The sequence below is a fragment of the Panthera onca genome, chromosome B3, assembly GCF_046562875.1.
Source record: "Panthera onca isolate mPanOnc1 chromosome B3, mPanOnc1 haplotype 2, whole genome shotgun sequence".
In the NCBI taxonomy this organism is placed as follows: domain Eukaryota; kingdom Metazoa; phylum Chordata; class Mammalia; order Carnivora; family Felidae; genus Panthera; species Panthera onca.
In genome coordinates this window covers 9,015,737-9,037,960 of record NC_138344.1, presented here as the reverse complement: position 1 = coordinate 9,037,960, position 22,224 = coordinate 9,015,737, and the positions used below count along the sequence as shown (strand labels likewise).

At 41.9% G+C, this 22,224-nt stretch overlaps 1 protein-coding gene across 1 annotated transcript in view; it reads left to right on the top strand.

Annotated features, from left to right (window-relative positions):
- Nucleotides 1-22,224, top strand: part of AGBL1 (AGBL carboxypeptidase 1) — a 754,644-nt gene that overhangs the window by 187,660 nt on the left and 544,760 nt on the right. Inside the window, exon 17 of the mRNA XM_078448995.2 lies at nucleotides 12,607-12,760. Within this exon, the coding sequence (XP_078305121.2) occupies nucleotides 12,607-12,760 (154 nt within the window). The remainder of the gene's footprint in view (nucleotides 1-12,606; nucleotides 12,761-22,224) is intronic.

The window sequence follows — 22,224 nt, the reverse complement described above, 5'->3', positions numbered from 1 at the left end:
GAGGGGTGGACGAAATGAATGCCGAATCACTGTAGACAAGGGCCTTAATCTGTTTATGAGAGGACTGTGGTGTCCGTCAGTCCAAACCTGAGGTTAGCATCCCTGCATTCTGTAAGGCTCTGACAAAGTTTCCATAGACAAATTTGAGCAAACTACTGAAACCATGCATTTTGATGTCATTTGGAAAAGTTGGCAAACTGTCCCTTTCCCCCCAGCAATTTCATGGCTCCCCTGAGGATTAACGAGCTATAAGTATCTTCTATAAAGCACTCTCATCCTCTGTGTTAATGCAAAATGTTATAAGCAGATTTATAATAATATGTGTTTTATGTGTAAGTGTATCTACTACTTAGCCTGAAGGATGAGCATTTTCATCATAAGGCTGTGATAAGGAGTTGGAAATGGTAATAACCAAGAACATCCTTGCCTTCAAAAGAAATGTTCAGGTATAAATGAAAGTTTTCCTCCATCGAGAAGGCATATCTTAAACCACTTGGCTAACTGCTTCGGGAAAGTGTATCTGCCCTTCTCCCCATATGTTGTCTTGCCTAAAGAGAGATTTTTACTGTTTTCCAGATTGCAAAAGATACACAACTCGTATTATTTGTGTATCGCACTTAGAGATCTCAAGAAGTTAATCCAAGAAATGTGCGTCACGAGCTATGCTGTAACAAGCTATGTTTATTATAAAACATGCTTTTTGCCTCTGGGGACCTAGAGCAGGCAAGATTGATGAGCCCCTTCAACAGTTGCATTTATTGTCTTGCTTGAGAGGCTCTACATGCGAACAGTCAACTGAGGAAGGGGATTCCTCTTTACATGTGTGTTTGCCTTTCCTATTGGGGGAACAATCCACGGGTCCTGGACACTATTCTTTAAACTTGTTGGGATATCTTAGACTCTGATGTGATTCTCAGTGGCAGTCAGTATAAGACTTGAGAGCTTGAAGGGGTTTGGGAAATTGTCTAATTTACCCTTATCATTTGCAGATGCAAACATGGAGGCCTAGACACCCCAAATCTAGCTAGTGGCCAAGCAGGGAACAGAGCACCAGCCTTTGAAGGCTATTCCTGTGCCCTTCTACTTGACTGTAGAAGAGGTGTAGGAGAAACTCAGAAGAACTATTCTGGGATCAGATCAGTGTCCTTCCCTGCTACGATGTACAACCACAGTCCACTTTTACAGGCACACATAGTATCAAGTTGTATGATTGTATAATGTATGATGGTTGAGTTCAAGTCACGAACCCATGGTTTTTATCTGCAATGCCAAGTACCATGGATGTGGTACGGCAGGATAGTGTTGTTCCCCAAACACAGTCCCATTCTTTTTCTTTTCTCCCTGAAGTATGTATGTATGTATGTATTTAAAATGCGAGCAGGAGAGGGGCAGAGAGAGAGAAAATCCAAGTGGGCTTCTCACTATTAATGCAGAGCCCAGTGCAGAGCTTGAACTCACAAACCGTGCGATCGTGACATATGCTGAAATTGAGAGTTGGACACTTAACCAACTGAACCATGCATTTGCCCCAAACATAGTCTTATTCTTATCCCAGAATGCTCTGATGGGTTCTTGTGAGGTGCCTGTACGTTGTTTTGAAGTGTGTAACTTAAAGTAAGATGCCAAATGCAGTCAAGCCCTGCCTGAAAAAGTGTCAGGTCTTGAATCAACCAGCTGGCACCTCACCAGGACCTGTCAGAGCATCTTGAGATGAGAATGGGACTGTGTTTGGGGAACAACACTATCCAGCTAAACCATATACATGGCACTAGGTGTTTCAACTAAAAACGGTGGGTTGATGACATGAACCCAACTATCAGAGATTGTACAACCACACAACGTGGTGGTTGCATGTACCTATAAAAGCGTAGCTACTACAACTATTGTACGTCACAGCTTATGCCTTTAGGGTCCACTGACCTTTTGTGCTCTTGTCAGACCACAGGGGTCTGAAGTTTACAATCAACCAATAGCTTAGGAATCAGTAGTCAATGGTGGGGAGATAATTTTGTCTTGAGTCGGGGACAGAAACACAAGAAAAGAGGAACCCCCTCCCCTCCCAGTTACTTGATCTTGATGAGAGGGAAAGAGAGATCTTGTGAATTGATGCTTATTGGCTTGTTGCTTAGCCAATTGACTGGGAATCTTTTCCCACTGGGGAAGTTTGAGGAGAGTTAATGAAAAAGAGACAAAGGAAAAGGGACACTTTATCGTTTCTCCTAAATGAGTAGAACAGAGTAAGAAAGACATCTGTTACCTGAAAGTGAAAAGTGCATATAGTCACTTTTGGGTTTTACATTTCCAATAATGCATGGTCTTTGTTCTCTCTAGGTTTAACACACTAATTGACTCTATGACTTCTTTTAAAATCTACTTCCTCCCATCCTGGACACAATGAGTACATTCCATAGTACAAACTAGTCATTTTTATTTTTGGACACATCCTAGGGAGAAATAGTTTTTCTTCCAACAGATCAGTGATAAATTAAATGTGAATGATACCCCAAGGGCAGAATTAACTGCATGTTACTTGGGGGTTATGCTGAGGGGTGGAAAATACATTTCTATGTGGAATTCACAATTTGTAAATCTCTTATAATATGGAGTATGTTTAATAATTACAGACATTTTTATAGTGGAGGACATGTGTATTGGATGTTTTTCAACATGAATACAATTTTGCAATTTAAAAAACTTTATTATTCTCTTATAATAAGAGAATTAGCATTTAGTTCTTTCAAATTGATATCTTCCAGATGCTTGCCAGGAACTCTGTTGGATAATTGTCCAAATTATAATATTAAAATAAAGCAAAAAGAAAGAAATATAATGATATAATTATGAAGCAAGCAAATGGAATTCTATTTTAATCATCCATATCAAGCTGTCAATAATTGCAATGATGGTTCAAGTGTTCACAATACTTTTTAAAGTATCTGGATTATGTTGTGTATTGCCCCTAGGTAGCCAGTAGTATTGGCTGACAATGGGGCCCCAAGAGAGTTTCTGATGGACATTTTAGAGGGTAAGGAAGCAGGATCTCACTGGGAATTTATAACTGTATGAGTTGGCAAGAGATAAAAAGGTGATCATAAGTAGGGTCCATATGTTGGGAGAGCTTAAATTTCCAAAAGTTTGAGCGTGGTTTTTCACCAGACATACACATGTATGGTGGCCGGTGCTCCCACCATTGTTCTCAGAGGTTAAATAGAGTATAGTGTAGGGTAAGAAAAAGAGAGTGGGAGAAGGAAAGAAAAGAGAGAATTAGAATATATTTGCACAGTCTTTTAAAAGAGTGCAGAATATAAAAGCAGTTACTACGTGGGTTATTGTGAAGGCTGAGTTACTTGATACATGGAAGATGTTAGCCAAGTATGGGCGCGTAGCAAGCAATACTAGATGGTAAGCATCAGGGCATTTAGTCCCTTTTTGATAATGATGCGTGATCATTTTCTCCATTGGGCTGATGGGAAGATACCCATTCCATAACATAATAAAATTAAAATTATGTAAAAAATCCAAATAAAGGACCCCAAAGAAATAAATGCCAAGGCTACTTATGGTTGTCTTAGGGTAGTTGATCAAAGTGATTATTTTTTACTCTCTTTTCCAAATCATAAGTAATATAACTTCATTTATTTTTAATGGGAAAAGGATCTGAAATTCATGTTTTCTTTCTAATCAGCAAATCTATGAACAGACACCTAGAGACAAAGCATTTCTCTTCCTTCTTAAAGCAAGTCCGTTTAATGTAGAGAGAGAGAGGCACTGGCGGGCTGGGGCAGTTGGACAGAGCCCATTAGAGCCCTCCTGCAGCAGGCTGTCTGGATCTTATTTAGCTTATATGTGTCATCTCTCCTTCTCTTGTGCTGAGAGACCTTCCAGTCTCCGATGAGTGTATTTAAGTGACAACTGAGAACTAGTCTGTATACAAATAAAATAGGCCATCTCCTTAGGGGTGAGCTTTCTTCTGAATTAGGGGCACAGAGAGTACAGCTGTTTAGGGGATAACAATGACAAATGAATGATTTTCAGTGCGGGTACTTCTCACCTTATCAATAGCCATTGCGGGGTAACCTGCTGAGGTCAAGTGAAGTCTTTTCTGGAAGTTTAAAGGAGAAGGGGAGCAGAAGACTCCTGTGGAGAGGCGCCCATAAGGCTGCAGCCTACCTTATCAGCCTGGCGTCTTTCATGGAGAGGTAGGATTTTCTTCTAAGAAGACAACCTCTCAGGGGGTCCCGTAATTGCCTTGAACTCATTCCCATTTTTGTAAAGAAACCCACCCCTGTGGCTTCTGTGGGGCTGTGATTATACTTGGTTGTTGGCACATGCATTCAGAAGCCCTGTTTCTCTCATCATTTATCCCAGCCATGTCCAATTACACGTGGCCCTGCTGGATCCGAGATGGGAACATTCACCTCAAAACCGTTTTCTGGAGAACAATACAGAGCCATTTCTACAAAAGGAAATCCCACAGAAGTTTATAGGTGGTTTACTTCTGGAAGTCTTCTGTATGACTGGAGCCAGAATCATGCCCTAAGGGTAGAGGTGTTACATATTTGGGGACAGGTGGAACAGAACAGAGATTTCAATGAGGGGATTCGGGGAGATGGTTGCATGAAAAACCTCACTTACAAGAAAATGAGCTTAAGCTAAAAGATGGTAGGCATTGTTGAGTTGTGATATTATTAATCATAAAAATAGAATAATCAAACATTTAACAGAGAATTCATAGGAGAAGAAAACTTTGAAATTTTGCTTCCTCCTGCATTTGTTGCTGGGGGACATGCTAAGGCCACAGTGTTGTTTTTGTTATTTGAGTATGGTTGACGCACAACATTAATTTCATCATACAACATTGTGATTGGACATCTCTGTACATTATGCAGTGCTCACCATTAGTGTAGCTGCTGTCTGTAAGGTGATGCTGTTTTGAAGGGCTGTATTCATGGGCACAATGGTGCTTTTAGTTTTTACTTTTTTAAAAAAGTTTATTTATTTATCTTGAGAGAGAGCAAGTGAGCAGAGGGAGAGGGAGGATCTGAAGCAGGCTCTGCACTCTCAGCGCAGAGACCGACATGGGGCTTGAACTCATGAACTGTGGTATTGACCTGAGCCTAAACCAACAGTTGGACACTTGACCAACTAAGCCACCCAGGTACCCTTCTTTTCACTTTTTTCTTTCACACTCAATTGTGTTTGATGACTTCTGTAGTAGACCAACCTGCCTCCAAATCTGCTTTGGGAAGCAGGTTACATGATTTATAAAATCTAGATTTTATTATTATTATTTTTTTTTAGATTTGGCATCAGACACCAAAGAGCTGTGGCCTATTTGTAACATTGTGACATTGCAGAACGATGGTCAGTTCTTGTGTTGAGAAGGCTCCCCCATGCCTATGAGGACCCTTGTAGCCATAATGAAATGTCAAACGAAAAAAAAAATCCTCATAGAAGCAGTTCAGCAAAGACCATGTTTTCCAAAGCATATTCTATAGCATTCCAGGATCCTGTGATCTTTAGAGAAAAAGAATTTATTGGTCACATAAATTCATGAAACACTGTTCGCTGCTTTTTCTTCTAAGTTTACAGTGCATATTGGTGTTTTATTTTTTTTAAGTTTACTTATTTATTTTGAGAGAGATAGAGACAGCACAAGTAGGGGAGGAGCAGAGAGAGAGGCAGAGAGAAAATCCCAAGCAGGCTCCACACTGCCAGTGCAGAGCCTGGTGTAGGACTTGAACTCACGAAACCATGAGATTATGACAGAGCCAAAACCAAGAGTTTGATGCTTAACCGACTGAGCCATCCAGGTGCCCCAGGATATTGTTGTTTTAAAGAATCTGAGGGGCGCCTGGGTGGCTTGGTGGGTTAAGCGTCCGACTTCGGCTCAGGTCATGATCTCACGGTCCGTGAGTTCAAGCCCCGCGTCGGGCTCTGTGCTGACAGCTCAGAGCCTGGAGCCTGTTTCAGATACTGTGTCTCCCTCTCTCTGACCCTCCCCTGTTCATGCTCTGTCTCTCTCTGTCTCAAAAATAAATAAACATTAAAAAAAAAATTTAAAAAAAAGAATCTGAAAAGTTCTGCAGCCATGAAAATGTTACCATTTTCTTTAACTCACCATGTTCCGGGTGCTTTGGCTGTGAATTTCCCGTCCCTCCACCTCCCTTCCCACCCCCCAGCACTTAGTAATGTCCTGCAGAACACATTTTGGGGAGATGCTGCAGAAGAGAATATTGCTTTCCAAGTTTGGGGGCCTGGAATCTTGAGAGTAATCATGAGATGGGTTTTGCTCTGTCCAGATTTCAATAATAACCAATACTGGGAGCAGCTTTCACCCAGCAACTTATGAAAGTGATTAGAAGAATTTGTTTATGATCAGAGAGTATCATCTGAACTCACACAACTGTATTCATTCTTTTAACTAAATTTCTACAATTTCCCTTCACTGAGATGGCAAGACATGGCTGACATTCTGAAAGGGACATTTCCATTCTTGTCCTGTGCCATCTTTCCCAGGAGACCAGATGTCCATTTCTCTTACCAGGACTTTAATTACACTGATTTAATATTGATTTTCCTTTTCATACATGAATTTCTTCCATGAGCCTTCTTTCAGGAGGATATTTTTCTATTCCCTAACAGTTTGACTTTTGCTGTATTTCAAACCATTTTTACATATGCCTAATTTAATTGAATTGTCAGATAATGTAGTTGGTACAATTTCTACTTTTGGGGGGAAACTATAGGGCATTTTTATTTTTAATTAAAACATTATTTTTATGTATTTATTTTTTACATTATTTTTTTAGAGTTTATTTATTTCGAGAGAGAGAGAGAGAGACATGGAAGGAGCAGAGAGGGAGGGAGAGAGAAAATCCCAAGCAGGCTCTGCTCTGTCAGCACAGAGCCTGACATGGGGCTCGAACTCACAAACCATGATATCATAACCTGAGCCAAAATCCAGAGTTGGATGCTTAAATGGCTGAACCACTCAGGCACCCCAATTTAGGGAATTTTTAAAAGGCCCTGTATATGATTAATTTTAGTTACAGTTCCGAGGATGTTTGAGAAAAAGAAAAAAATAATGCTCTCTGTAAAGACAAAATTTGACATTTACCTATAAAAACAGTATTGTTCAAATGCTGTATATCATTATTTTTGTGGAAGTGATTTATTCAACACTTTCTTAAAGACTCTCCCACTCATTGTACTATTTTTCTCCTTCTTCTGTTTTTGCATTCTATATTTCAGTCTATGTTACTTGATTCTTAAGATTTATGAGTTTTATATGTTCATTGTGAATTTTGCCCTTTATCAAAATAAGATTTTTAAATCCCTTTTAATGTACTTGGTCTTAAATATGACTTTGTCATATATTACTATCACCATGCCTGCTTTAATTTATGTTTGCTTATTCTTTACGTTTCAGTATTTCTGTCCTAAAATACTTCAGTGGAGGCAAACAAAATAGATAATTTAGGAGTGTTTTCATACACATTATGTATTTTTTTCTTTCTCTGAAAGTACTTCTTATATACAGTATGCAATGGGATTTAAAAAAAAATGAATCTAAAAGGTTTTGTCACTTAATAAGGATGTTTAATCTTTACTTATAACAATTTTTGGTGTTCCTTCTATCACTTTTATTTTATGCTATTTTCCATGCTTCTTTGCTTTTCTTTCTGTCTCCCTTGTTCCCTTCCTTTTTTACTTCTTTCCTCCCTCCCTCCCTCCTTCCCTTCCTCTCCCATTCTCCCTTCCTTCCTTCCCTTCCCCTTCTTTCTTTCATTCTTTTCTTTCTTCCTTCTGTCCTCCCTTCCTCTTTTTCTCTCTCTCTTTCCCTCCCCACTGTCTTTCTTATACAACATGGACCGACCATATTTTCTCTCATATTTTTTTTCTCTTTAGTGTTTATAATTCAACGAGTGTTTCCCTTTTTGTTCTTAAAAAAAACATATTTGGGGCTGTCTGGGTGACTCAGTTGGTTGAGCGCCTGACTCTTGAATTTGGCTCAGGTCATGATCCCAGGGTCATGGTATCAAGCCTTACTTTGGGCTCTGTGTTGAACATGGAGCCTATTGGGGATTCTCTCTCTCTCTCTCTCTCTCTCTCTCTCCCTCTCTCCCTCTCTCCCTCCCTCCCTCCCTCCCTCCCTCCCTCTTTCTCCCTCCCCTGCTCACATGCTCTCTTCCTCAAATTAAAAAAAATAGATCAATAAATTAATAAAAACATATTTGAACTTTTACTTGTCCATCAAAAATAACAAGTAAAATTGAGTGTTTCCTATATGACAGGCACTTTTCACATATAGCATATGGTTAAGTAGCAACCACTGGTTGAGGTGGGTATTTTTATACACATTTGAAATGAGAAAACTGAGTCACAAAGAGGCTAATACAGAATTTACATAACTTTTCCAGAACCCACAGCCCAAATTTGATTCTAGGCAGTTTGATGCAAGAGCCTACCCTGTTAGTCATCTCGATATATTACCTTTCCGTTTTTAAAGATTATATAATATCACTATGTCTGAAAGTTTAAAAAGTTCATATTTTGTTTTACTTAATTTTTCCCTTGCACATCTCTTTTTAATTTCATTTTAGAATCAGATGATATTATTAAGATTTGATAATCTGTATTTTCTCCCTATATAATTATTTTTATGGTGGCGTTATTATATTTGTATATATTTACATTTGTATTATATTTATATTTGCTTCATGTAATTGTATTATTATTTTATATTTGTATTATTATATTTGTCTTTTATGTTTGTATTACATAGTAACCATATTTCAATTGTTGGGTAGACTCAAGCCTTGTGTAACTGGACTGTCCTATTATATCATTTCTTAGTTTGATTTTGGGGCGGTATGTCTTCCAGTTATTATTTTCAGGAAAGATAAGGTGATGTGCTTTCGAGCTTTTGCACATGTGAATGTACCACATATGCACGTGAGCAAACACTTGGCTGGTTGTAGGTTCACTGGGTAACAATCCTTTCTACTGTCAAACACTAAGCAGTAATCCTTTTCCTCTGGCATCTAGTGTTGCAGAAGGAAGTAAGACCCAAGGATAATTTTTGCATGTACATTTATGTACATTTATAGGTTTATCTACACACACACACACAAATGCACATGCCTACTACTTAAAAATAATCTTCATTGTAGGGTGCAACCCCCCATTCTTCTCAATAAGGTGTAATGGTGTTGATTTTAGTTAGATTGGCAAACACACAAGACTAGGCTTTACCAGAGCCAAGCTGACTCATCCTTGAGAAGGACACAAACAACCACACAACATACACAGAAAGGGCTCAGTGAAGGTCTCTAGACTCCAGGCATGGCTTCTTTTGCCCTAGTCACTCTTAACTAGGGACATGTGTGGTCTTGAGAGATGAAGCTGATCATAGCCTAGGAAAACCATCCGCCCTGGGGTTTCTTCCATGTTCATACCTAGCTTTCTGCATAGACCTTTTGGTTTACGTGTGTTTGTGTATGTACACTTTGTTACTTACCTTGCCTCCTCTGGGGGGTGTGACTGTCTCCCTGTCAACAGCACAGGGCATCTCAAAAATACCTGGTACTCGTTACTCAATGAACAATCACAAGAATGAAGTACAAAGGTTTGGTTGGATACATGGGCCTCGGTTGAATTCTTCTCTTGAATCTGGGATAGACATGCTCCTTCTAATTCTTTTACTTAATCCTGTGTCAAATTCTGGTCCCAGAAATATCACCAGAGCAACCCGTTTCTAAGAGAAATCTGAGTTTATTGCTTCCCTTTGTGTGTTGGGCAGAATAATGGCTCCCCCCACCCCAACTGCCAAAGGTGTTCTCATCTTAATCCTTGAAACTTGTGATGATGTTACTTTATGGAGTACAAGAGATTTTGCACGTGTAATTGAGTTAAGGGTCTTGAGATGGGGAGATTGTCCTAGATTATCAGGTTGGGTCCAGTGTAATCACAAGGGTCCTTAAACATGACGGAATGAGACAGAAGAGTCAGGGTCAGAGGAGGGGATGTGACCATGAAAGCAGAGGTGGGAATTATGGATCCCTGGCTTTGGAGATGGAGGAAGGAACCATGAGGCAAGGAACACAGGTGACCTCTAGATTCTGGTAAAGGCAAGGAAATGAATGATCCTCTAGAGCCTCCAGAAGGAGTGTAATTCTCCCAACACCTTGACTTTTGCCCAGTAAGGTCCATTTTGGACTTCTGACCTCCAGAACTATAAGGCAATAAATTTGTGTTGCCTTAGCCCACTAAATTTGTGGCAATTTGTTATATTAGCGAGAGGAAACTAATATACTTCACAAGGAAGAATGTGACAGGGTCTTGATAATATCTCAAAAGGGGTAGGGAAAAGGTGAAATGTTTATTAAGTCTTTAAATCTTGTTAAAAGAAAGTTATTCAGGGGCACCTGAGTGGCTCAATTGGTTGAGTGCCGGCTCTTGATTTTGGCTCAGGTCATAATCTCACATTTGTAGATTAGAGCTCTGCTTAGGGCTCTTCACTGACAGCATGGAGCCTGCTTGGGATTCTCTCTCTCCCTCTCTCTCTGCCCTTCCCCCACTTGGTGTGTGCATATGTACTCTTTCTCAAATAAATAAAGTTTTTTTTTTAAATGTGGGGGCTTGACTAGCATTGGGTAAAGATCATGACACAGTGGTTTAAGATTGGGGGACACTGTAAGGCAAGAATCATGAGGACAGGGTCTCCATGCATCTTGAATCAAAGAATCAGTTGTTGCTTTCTGTTGAAGAGTTGATGAGATGTTCCTGGAATGAACAATAAATTTATTTGTGATTTATATTTTCCTGGGCAAGACTTTCCTAGACTAGTAAAGTTATGTTGAGGCAGACAGGGGATAATAAAGTCAGTAGGCTATGTGGAGGTAGATGATTTGGGGTTTCAGTTGTAAAGAAAGTATGACTCAGGGTCACATTTTCAGCTATTCCTGAGGCTAGAGGAAAGGTCATACTGAGTCATCTGGTAATCTTTTCTTTCCTTTGGACTTTTTCTTTCTCCTTGCAACTCAGATATTTCAATGGGGTACAATAGGTTTTAGTCTACTTTTACGCAGATGCTAAAATTTTTACTTAATTTAGACAAGTCTTTTTCTTCTTTATTTGTGTATTAATTTTCTGTTGCTACTCTAACAAATTGTCCCAAACTTGGTGGCTCAAATAATAAGCTTTTGTTTTATTTTGCTTTATAGCTCTTAGGTTAGAAGTTCAACATGGGTCTCACTAGGACAAAATCAAGGTGTTGGGGTTATGTTCCTTCTGGAGGCTCTTGGAGAAGAATCATTTTCTAGCTCTTTGAGGACATCATGTTCCTTGGCTTTTGACCCGCTTCCTCCATCTTCAAAGCCAGCAATGACAGCCTGAGTCCTCGTGCTGCTGTCTCTGGCTCTCTGCAGATGGGAGAAGTTCCCTGCTTTTAAGTATTTGTGATTAGATTGGCCCCAGCTGAATAATGCAGTAGAAAATCTGTATCTCAAGTAGAACTTAATCCTTAATATATCTGCAAAGTCCCTTTTGCTGCGGAAGGTAACATATTTATAGATTTCAGAGATTAGAGCATGGATCTTTGGGGGAGCCGCTTGTCTGCCTACCACTTCCACAGTGAATGCTTTTCACACAAACACACCCTTTACTTTTGAAGGTACTACTCCCTTTTAATAACATATTTTATGAATATTTTATACATATTTTCATAGGATTCATATTTGTTTCATGTTATTATCATGTTCTTTTGTTATTTCTCAAAAGAACAAGGTGGGCAGTTTCTCCTTGGCCCTGATGCCAACTTGATTGTGGTGAAAACTTGAGCTTTTCAGCTGGAAGGATAATTTTTGTACACTGATGGTCTTGTGCTGAAGGGGACAGCTTCTCCCTCTGGTTACTGAGGTTACTATATCGCCGTTGTCAGGATACGTTGTGTGGATGGGAGGAAGTCTCTTCACCTCTTTCTGATTAGTCCCACAGTTCGAGCTGGCAAAAATATGGTCAGAGGTCTTAAAGATTGTTGACCAAGAGTCTTAGTTTCAATGACTATTCCATTTCTGTGTCTTTCTGTGTTTTAAATGAGTGTTTGAATGGGAAGGTAGGGTAGGGAAAATTAATCACTACCAGGTCATTGTTCTCTTCACCTCGGATTCCACCCTGGATTGTGCTTTGTACTGTCCTCTGATGGGTCACAATGCTCTTTATGTTCCTTGTGCCACTGCAGCTCTCTGTCTCATAGTGCCCTGGGTGTGCTTTATTTTCGTGGCGGCTACATTCTTTATATGCCTTAGTGATGAGAGGCTTGCTGTCTGCCCTGCCCTCTTGCTTTCAGTACCACTCGGAAACAGATATCCTTGGTGCAGACATGTGCAGAAACTGTTTCCTGTTCAGCTTCCCTGAACTCCTAGCTAGTAGGAATAGCTCCCTTTTTAATCACTTAATGCCCAATATCGGGCACATTAAGTGAACAAAAGTACTTCCAGCCTATAGGGAGTTACATGAATATAAGCTTTGCTGCTGTTTTCTATTGTGGTTGTCAAAAATATTTCATGAATAACAATCACTTCTGCCTCGTCTCTGCTCCAGACTCACCTTGACATCCTGGAAAAAAGCGTGAACCCCAAGCAAGTATACTTCCGCCAGGATGTTCTCTGCCAGACTCTGGGAGGGAATTCATGTCCATTGGTGACCATCACAGCCATGCCCAAGTCCGATAGTGCTGACCACCTGGAACAGTTCCGTGAGTAAAAAACAAACAACCTCCTTTGAAGATTTGGTGATTATGGGGTGTCCTCACAGCCTTGGAAGCTTCCTGTCCCTCAGATCAGAAGCTCCATAAGGTCTGAGGACCAGTTTATGTTTATAGAAATGCATTTCCAACTCTTGGCACAGCACAAAGAATAAATGTTAATGTTGCTCTGTTGTTAAAGGGAGAAAAAAATCAACTGAAAATTGTCAGGGAGATGAAGGCTTGCTGGAATTGAGAACAGTTTCCTGGTGACGGTCACTTCCTCTCCTAAAAGAGAACCAGGACTGGAGTCACATTTTCCAACCTTGAATCCAGGGCCTGTCCTCCCCATGCTCACTGCCTTTATACTGCTCCCACGGCCAGACAAGGGCCGGGAAGGAAGGAAGTGGATGGAGCCCTTGCTGAAGAATCCTCTTGAGGACTTGAACACCATTTGGATCTGAAGGGCTGACAATATGGAAGAGGCTCTAGCCAAGAACCGTCAGCCAAACCAACACATGCGTGTGTGCACGCGCGCACACACACAGACACACACACACACAGACACACACACACACACACACACACACACACACACACACACACACACACACACACACACACAAAATGGCCCTGTAACATTAGAGCCCTGAGCACAAATCTGACTTACCTGTAACCAATTAGCTTTCAGTGTTGGCTTCTGACATATTTTAGACCTTAGATAGGCAAGATAAACCACCAAACAGAATGAGGAGGGCTTTGCAATACAGAAAACCTTGCGAGATGAAAGAAAAGACTGGGGAGTAAAAATCTGGCCAATTTATCCTCAGAAGATGCAACCTTACCTGATGAAGTGCTAACTGTGTTCAGGTGACTCTTTGGTGGATGCAAAATGTAATTTCTCACACCCCATCAACATCTGACAATGGATGCTTAACAACCTGGCTAATCAACAACTGATTATCCCATCTGAATTAATGAAGCCCTAAAAGGCTTTCATGAATAATAAGGGATTTTCCAAAAACTTCTCTTACGTGTTTTATGAATTTAAGAGCAGTTTCTTTAACAGTCACAGAGTCCTCCGCTCGCATGTGAGCCGTTCTTGGAAGTTAGAGACGGCAGTTTTTCTAGTGCAACCTTGGCCAAACAATAATTTATGTAAGAAAGTGGATTTATGTGAGCCTGTGTTCTGAAGTGTCAGTTTCTAAATAGGAGCTGGGCAGGACCCAATGTCCGATTATGGGATGGATTGCCTCTGCTCTCTCCGTTTTTCATATGCTGACACAGGTGCTTTGGTTGGTGTCATAACTAGAAAGATCATTCCTGCTTTAAGGAGAGGACTGGAGACACGGCAAAGGTCCGTGAATAATTTGACACTCTGAAATAGTTCAGTTAAAAAAAAAAAAAAAGAAATCTTAAAGCACCTTTAAGCACCTTTATATGAATCAAAGGAGGCTGGTTTCTGTCTGCGGCGTAAGATTAGAGATCCTAAGTGCATTCTCTCTTGTGTCATTACAGTTTTCTCTCTTCAACATGTGCTGATATGTCAGCTGTTGTTCATCTCAAGAGGTAGCCCAGGCAGGCATGGGGAAGACCCACGTGATGGTGGAAAGCATGCTGTTCACTTTCCTTTTGACACGATAGACTTGCAAGTGATGGTCCTCGAGCTGGACCCTGAGGCAGCCAGGGCTGTGCTCGATGAGAAAAGACTAATGAGAGCTATTCTTCATAGGTGTGCCTGCTGCACAGTCGTTCAGAGCCCATGCTTAGAAGGGCCATGGACTTGGTTTCAAGTCTTAAAAAGGTTTTGAACATGGGGGTCTGCATTTTCATTTTGCGGGCCCTGCAAATTCTGGAGCCAGGCCTGGGACTAATCTGAGGTCATCAGCAAAAATGTGACAGAGGCTAGTGTCTTGACCATGCTAGCATCTTCTATTGCCAAGTCATGCAAGATGAGTTGTAACCTACTTTGGTAGTACAGAGTCTTTATCTTTTTATTTTTCTTAAAAAATTTTTTTTGAAGTTTATTCATTTTTGAGAGGTGGGGGGGAGGGTCAGAGAGAGAGGGAGACACAGAATCCGAAGTAGGCTCCAGGCTCTGAGCTGTCAGCACAAAGCCTGATGTGGGGCTTGAACTCACGAACCTCGAGATCATGACCGGAGCCAAAGTCAAATGTTTAACCAGCTGAGCCACCCAGGTGCCCGTATGGAGTCTTATTTGTATGGACGATGCAGCTGGTTGGTATCCTTTGTGATGGTGGTTGAAGTCATCCATTTTGCAGGTGAGGTAAATGGGGCTAAGGGGAGTTAACTACCCTGGTCCATGGTGGTACCAGGTTTCCGATTCTGTTACTCTGATTGCAGAGTCCATATACCCAACAGATGTCCGAACACTGTCATTCAAGCAGGTGTTCAGCATTACATTCAGGTTCCCCTCAAAACCAGAACTTTCCCTCCTCGCTGTCTTGTGTCCTCACATTATTAGAAGCCAGCTTAGTTGTTAAAGCAAGTCACACTGAGTGGACCACAACTAGATGTATTACCCGCTTCCGGCTCACGGTGAATTTCATTTTGCTTTCCCAACTCAGTGTAAGCCTTTCCATGGTGGATGTTTCAGATGCTGTGGCAGGAAGGTGGGGGTGGGGGTGGGGGGGAGAAGATTCAGACTCCTCAGATCCCCGTACAGAGTGGAGATTGTGTGGCTGGGCTGCAGTGCTGGGAATAGTCTCAGACTATGGGCTACGGATTCTGGGCTGCAGAAGAAGCAATTTTCTCAGCAGGTTGCGATACGTATATACAGATACATGCCATGTTGTGTTTCTGAGAAAGGAAATATCCAGCACAATATAAATACCACCTACCCTCTAAATTGCAATTAACCATGTCTGTAAATCAGTAATAAAACCACTTAACTTCCTTTCAACCACAAAATGTGATGCATTGTTTTAGAATGAGAAAATAGCAAAGGAGCTCAAGGCTCTCCTGCCTGCAGGCCTCCATCCAGGTGAATTTGAGTGGTCTCACCCTCTTCCTCCCTCCCCGGGGCCAGGCCAGTTTCAGAGTATCTAGCTGGGATTTGGCCAGTTTCTAGTGCAGTGGCTGACCCTCACTCCTCATAAGGAGGTATTTTGTGCACCGGAACATGTTCTTTCCTCCGTGTAGGGTTATCACTTCGGTCTTCTTTCAGAAACCTAAGACGTAACAGCGTGGCTCTGGGGCCCAGGGAGAAGGTAGTCCCTTGCTTGAGACTGGTTCCCTGGTCCAAAAGTCCTGGACTAGAGATTATCAAGGACAATTTATTGATTACTTTTACTCCTTCCAGGGGTCTGGGCTCCAGAGAGTCTCCTAGAAGGATAATGTGATTTGATGTATATTTCGAAAGCATTTTTTTAAAAAAGATATTTTCCAGGGCTCCCGGGTGGCTCAGTCAGTTAAGTGTCCGACTTCAGCCCAGGTGATGAGCTCATGGGTTATGGGTTCGAGTCCCATGTTGGGCTCTGTGCTGACAGCTCGGAGCCTGGAGCCTGCTTTGGATTCTGTCTTCCTCCCTCCCTGCCCCTCCCTTGCTGTGCTCTCTCTGTCTCTCAAAAATAAATAAACATTAAAAAATTTTAAAAAATAGGGGCACCTGGGTGGCTCAGTCAGTTAAGCGTCCGACTTCAGCTCAGGTCATGATCTCGCGTTCATCAGTTCGAGTCCCACGTTGGGCTCTGTGCTGACAGCCCAGAGCCTGGAGCCTACTTCAGATTCTGTGTCTCTCTCTCTCTCTCTGCCCTTTCCCCCCACTCATGTTCTGTCTCTCTCTCTCTCTCTCTCTCTCTCTCTCAAGTATATATAAAAACATTAAAAAAATTTTTTTAAATAAATAAAAAGGTATTTTCCTGGATATAATTAGCCTTATTTTCTTGATAACTATATTTTCAGCTTAGTGGTAGCCCAGTTTCCCTGGTGGATCTTTTACGGGTGTCTGGAGAATTGAGGATGGGTGCTGACCGTGGTCCCCAGAGAGACTCACTTTACACTTTGAGATCTGAGCCCTCAGAGCCAAAATGCTGGCAGAGCTCCAAGAGCAAAGTCACTATCTGCCCTTTTCAGTGGGACAATGAGCAGGGTCGTTCTCAGAGATTGTCCCTGAAATCATTACGGAGGAGACAGGCTTGATGAGAAACTGACGATCAAAGGAGCCATTACAAAAGGGCATACAGCTCATTCTAGCTTTAGGCTCCTGGTGGATGAGGTATCTGGGAATTAGCAGGGCCAGGCCCTTCCTGACTGGAAGGATTCCAGATGTCAAAGGAAACCCAGACCTTTGGGATTTGGAGAGCAGAGTGTGAGTGAGGAGTGAACAGTGTCCAGGAGAATGGAGTGGGGGCTCCATCAGTTTGGAGCAGAAGGCATCACCTGAGCAGGTCTGGGGATAGGTTTGGAAGGCAACGTTGATCCAGGAAGTCGTTTCTAGTGCTTTCTGGGACTAGGCTCCATTGGCTAATGGTGTTCTGGCATGATTATACTTTGCATGGTTAAATCCTTAATACGTTATGTGTTAATAGGTACTTTAACAGATGCTCGGAATATGCAACTTCTAAGTAGAGAGTTGAGAACTCATATTTTCTTAAGTTTATGTGCTTTTCAGGGCTGGGGTGTGTGTGTGTGTGTGTGTGTGTGTGTGTGTGTGTGTGTGTGTGTGTGTGTATGTGTGTGTTGTTTGCTTTTTGGATTTGAACTGAAGGTCATTTGTTTTTTTAATGTTTATTTTGAGAGAGAGAGAGAGAAAGAGAATGAATGTGTGCACAAATGGGGGAGGGGCAGAGAGAGAGGCGCAGAGCCCGATGTGGGGCTTAAACTCACGAACTGTGAGATCATGACTAAGAGTCAGACGTGTAACCGACTGAGCCACCCAGGCACCCCATGAACTGAAGGTCATTGTTTACTCAAACCCCAGTGGATGAGGGCGAGAAGCCCAGAGAGGAGAATGGTTCCGGGGTCTCTGAGGCTCAGCCATCCCCCTAAACCAGGCCTCCTTTCTGCTTCTTGCAGAAGGGCTAAGTGTGCTCTCACAGACTCTTGTCATTCTTCCCATATTGCAGACAGCAAAGTTAAGGCTCACTAAAGGTAAATAACCAGCTTGCACCCACCAGGGTGGTAAGTGGTGGCTCAGCAAAGAGACCCCAGGCCTCTAGCCCAGAGTTCCAGGGTGGCCCCCTCCTTAGGGATCTGCCCTTCCCTGGGGTATTCCCCAGAAAGGCACACAAACAGGACATGCTGCTTATTAAAGCCCACCGCCATTTTGTTGACTTCCATTTTCTCCACACGTCCCCCATAACCTCATATTCTAAATCCCCATTTCAGTCCTGAGGAAGTTGGGTCCCTTTTTAGTTTGGGGGGCTACGTCTCTGTGATGGATGGTTCATTTTTTTTTTTTCGGGGGCTTTATTGCCAATTATTTTTCCCCCTTTGGACATATTTCCCCCTGTAACAATATTGTCTTGACTGTTCTCAAGAGTTACCTGAGAGGAGGAGTTAATTTGTGGGCATCTTCTGAGGGAAAATGCCGTTCTCTTATTAGAAACTCTCATTCTTGAAGTGACTCGTCACCGCCTGACTCACTGACTTGTGAGATGTCAGGAGACAACAAAGGTGGATGGGAGGGGGTGGACCTGCTATTTTTGCAATTGGAGACACCTCCACCCTGCATTTATCATACCCTAAAAGAGCAGAGCGTAACCTTTGTATGTCTCGGGAGGTGAGGTGACATCACTCTACCACAGGGGCTCACACACAGTTCTTTCCAGGAGGCCTGAGGTGGGGGAGGCAGGAAGCGACATTTGTAGTTACTAAAGAATACCTTTCTCTTTTTCTTTTTCTTAAAAATATTCTCACAAAAGCAATGTTCTATTCAGCCTGCCATTATGCTAAAAGCTTTTCCTTGGAAGACAATAGCTGTTCTCAGAAAAAAAAGATTTATATGGGGTCCCCAGGGTATAATGAGCTACCAGGAGGCACCTGCCTCAGGTTGGGAGTTGTCACTTGTAAGTGGTTTTAAATTAGAACGGAGTGGAAAAATACACAGTTACAGAATTCCCCTTTTGGCTTCTTTGCAAATCATTTTGCCTTTGTCTGTCCTGGAGACACCTGATCAGGAATGAAGAGCGGAGCTTTCTGCTGAGGAGATCGAGAAGCGACAGAAGTGGTCCAAAGAAAACAGAAACTTTAGTGAAGTGAGCGCCTCTCACTTCTAGAATTCTCTGTGTATTTGTTTACTTTTGGCCTCCACCCCCATCGCGGCCCCCTGCCAGAGGCATGTAGGGCCCAGTATTACTAAGGGAGCCCTGAATTTTAGAGCTTAAAAATCCATAAAGATCATCGAGCCCCAATTCCTCAGTTGAGGAACTGAAGCTCAGGGCATGGCTGGACCTGTCCAGAGACCCTCGCTGGCTGAAGTGGCCCTAGACCTCAGACCCCTTGTCGCCTGGTGAAATCCTCTTATTTTCCTTTTCTGTAAAGCGTGGATTTCTGACGAATATTAGAACTAACAAAGGGGCTACAAGAACATAAAGACTTCTCTCTGTGGACACTTTTAATAAGAGGAATTAGAATTGGAGAAAGTGAGCTGTGCCTTTTCCTTGTCCTGGGATTTGCATCTCTCTAGGCAACCAGGGCTAGGAAGCATGGAAGATATTAGGAATATGAAGGTAAATATTATTTAATCCTTGTTGAGGCACTCGCATTCTCCAGGGAAGGTATGTGTGTGTATGTGTAAGTCACGTTAACAGGACATTGTGATACAGCAAGGTATACCAGAGCAGGGGGATAAACAAAGTGCATTGCAAGCAGAGACAAGAGACCATTTGCCTGTGTGGTGGGATCAAAGGGGGACTTACACCCCCAGGGGTGAGCTATTTAAATCCCATCTGCATGGTGGTCTTATAGTCACATGGCTTTCACAGAAACCTCAGCCAGAAACCTAAAGTTGCGCCTGGGTGGCTCAGTTGGTTAAGCATCTGACTCTTGATTTCAGCTCAGGTCATGATCTCAATGGTTCGTGGGATCGAGTGCCGCGTCGGGCTCTGGGCTGACAGCATGGATTCTCTCTCCCTCTCTCTCTGCCCCTCCCCTACTCGAGTGCCTCTGCTCTCTTTCTCAAAATTAAATAATTGGAATTGCAAAATAAAATAAAATAAAACCTTGCAATTGGAGACCCCTCCACCCTGCATTTATCATACCCTAAAAGGGCAGAGTGTAACCTTTGCATGGCTCTGGATGTGAGGTGATCTCACTCCACCACCACAGCTTCCCAGGGCTCACACACTGCTTTTCTTTAAAAAAAAAAAAAAAAAAAAAAAAAAAAAAGGAAACCCCAAACCATTTGAAGAACTATTTGTATCTCTCTTAAGAAGGCATGACAGAGAATATATAAAACACATCCAAACCATCCACAAGTTGTCCTCATCTTTCTGTTATCAGTCTGCACATACATAAATAGTAGGTAACCCCTCCTTTTTCAGTACAAACCCTCAAAACTCTATGGCATTTTGACTGGTTGAATATCTCTTTTAGGCTTCCCACGTTTGCCTCATCAGTCCACGAAAGGAAGACTATGAATGAATCTTCCTCCTTCCAAGGCCAGTTGGAGGGAGTGGGGAAGACTGTAAAACCTTATAGTTGAATAGCTTTGCTTATTCCCTACCACATAAGTACTTTGGTCTTACAAAGTTTTTACTTAATATCACTTGGTCCTCATAGTTCCCTTGGGAGTTGAGGAAGAGAATAATTATGCCCACTGTATAGTGATAAAACTGATTTTGAGTGCTATTTGATCTGTATCTTGAAGTCAGACTGGCACATGCAGAGAAATAGGGGAGTATCTTCTCCAGTAGAAAAACAGCATTTGCAGAGGCTGGGGGGCCTGGACCTAATGCTCTGGAAATCTCAGGGCACCAGGACTACAGGACTGTAGGTTGATTATGGGATATGATGATAGATGAGAAAGGTGATTTGGGCTAAGTGGTTAAGGCCCTTATTTTTCATGTTAGGAAGTGTCTCCTGAAGGCAATAATGGGCTCATAAGATGTTATTAAATGCGAAGAAATGACAAGATCAGACTTGTTTTGGAAGAAAGTTTTGTGGCAGTCATGTGGAGCTGAAGTCCAGGGTGAGGGGAAGTTAGGTGACCTAGAACTTGACACAGAAGAGGTTTTATGCAGTTAGACTAGAATCAGACTCACTGTGTGTGCGTGTGTGGGGGGGTGTAATCTTGGTTCTGCCATGTATCAGCTTGACCTTGGGAAGGGTGCTTAAATATTCTGTGCCTTGGTTTCTCCATTTATAAATTGTGAGTCATAACCAGTACCTTCTTCCTGGGGCAATCCAAAGATTTTAAAGGGCTTAGAACAGTGCCTGGCACATGGGTACTCCAGAAATAATAGCAATTGTTAATCTTCCAACAGGTGATGTGGTTTCCAAGGAAGAGGTCTATGGAAATGTGGAAGGGTCTAAATTTACAAGAGATGTCTAAGAATTGAGAGGCCGTGGTGGTTGGTTGGAAGTAGGGATAAAGGTCACAGAGTTGAAGTATTTCTACTTTGGGTGATAGGTGAACAGTATAATGCCAACAAAGGCATATATGAGAGAACAAGGCTGCTGTGGAGGGAATAATGAGTTCAGTTTTGGAAATGTTCATTTTCGGAAGCCTGCAAATTATGTAAGAACTCAGGATAAATATAATTATAAAGCCAATATGCTATAAAATATCTATTTCAGAGGGAAATAAAACAAATTTTGTATTACCTGAAAAATTTTCTCAATTAGCAAGGATACTAAAAGTTGACTATATGTGGTTACTGTAGCAGAAACATGTAATATATTGTATCAGAATCAATCATAATCTATCACAGAACATTCTATTCTAGAAGTATGTTCATGAGGTATAATAATTTATATCTGCTAAGGGAATTAACTCTTTACAGAGTATTTCCATATGATTAATTGTTCCATATAACAGCTCTGCAAGGTAAAGAAAAAAACAGAATTGTATTTATTATCTCCATTATTAGATGATAAAATTGAGGCCCTGGAAAGACATGTGATTAGTAAGAGCTAGAGCTCCAATTTATCCCCTGTCTGAATCTTTTTTTAAAATGTTTATTTATTTTTGAGAAAGAGAGAGAGACAGAGAGAGAGAGAGAGAGCGCACGAGCATGAGTGGGGGAGGGGCAGAGGGAGAGGGAGAGGGAGACACAGAATCCGTAGCAGGCTCCAGGCTCTGAGCTGTCAGCACAGATCCTGATGCGGGGCTCGAACTCAAACTGCGAGATCATGACCTGAACCGAAGTCGGACGCTCAACTCACTGAGCCACCCAGGTGGCCCATGAATCTTAAGCTTCATAATCTGCCACCTCTTTCGACTGTGCAATAATGAGAGAAGATCCTTTACCTTCAAGATGCAATTCCCTATATGTAAGAGTAATTGTTTATGC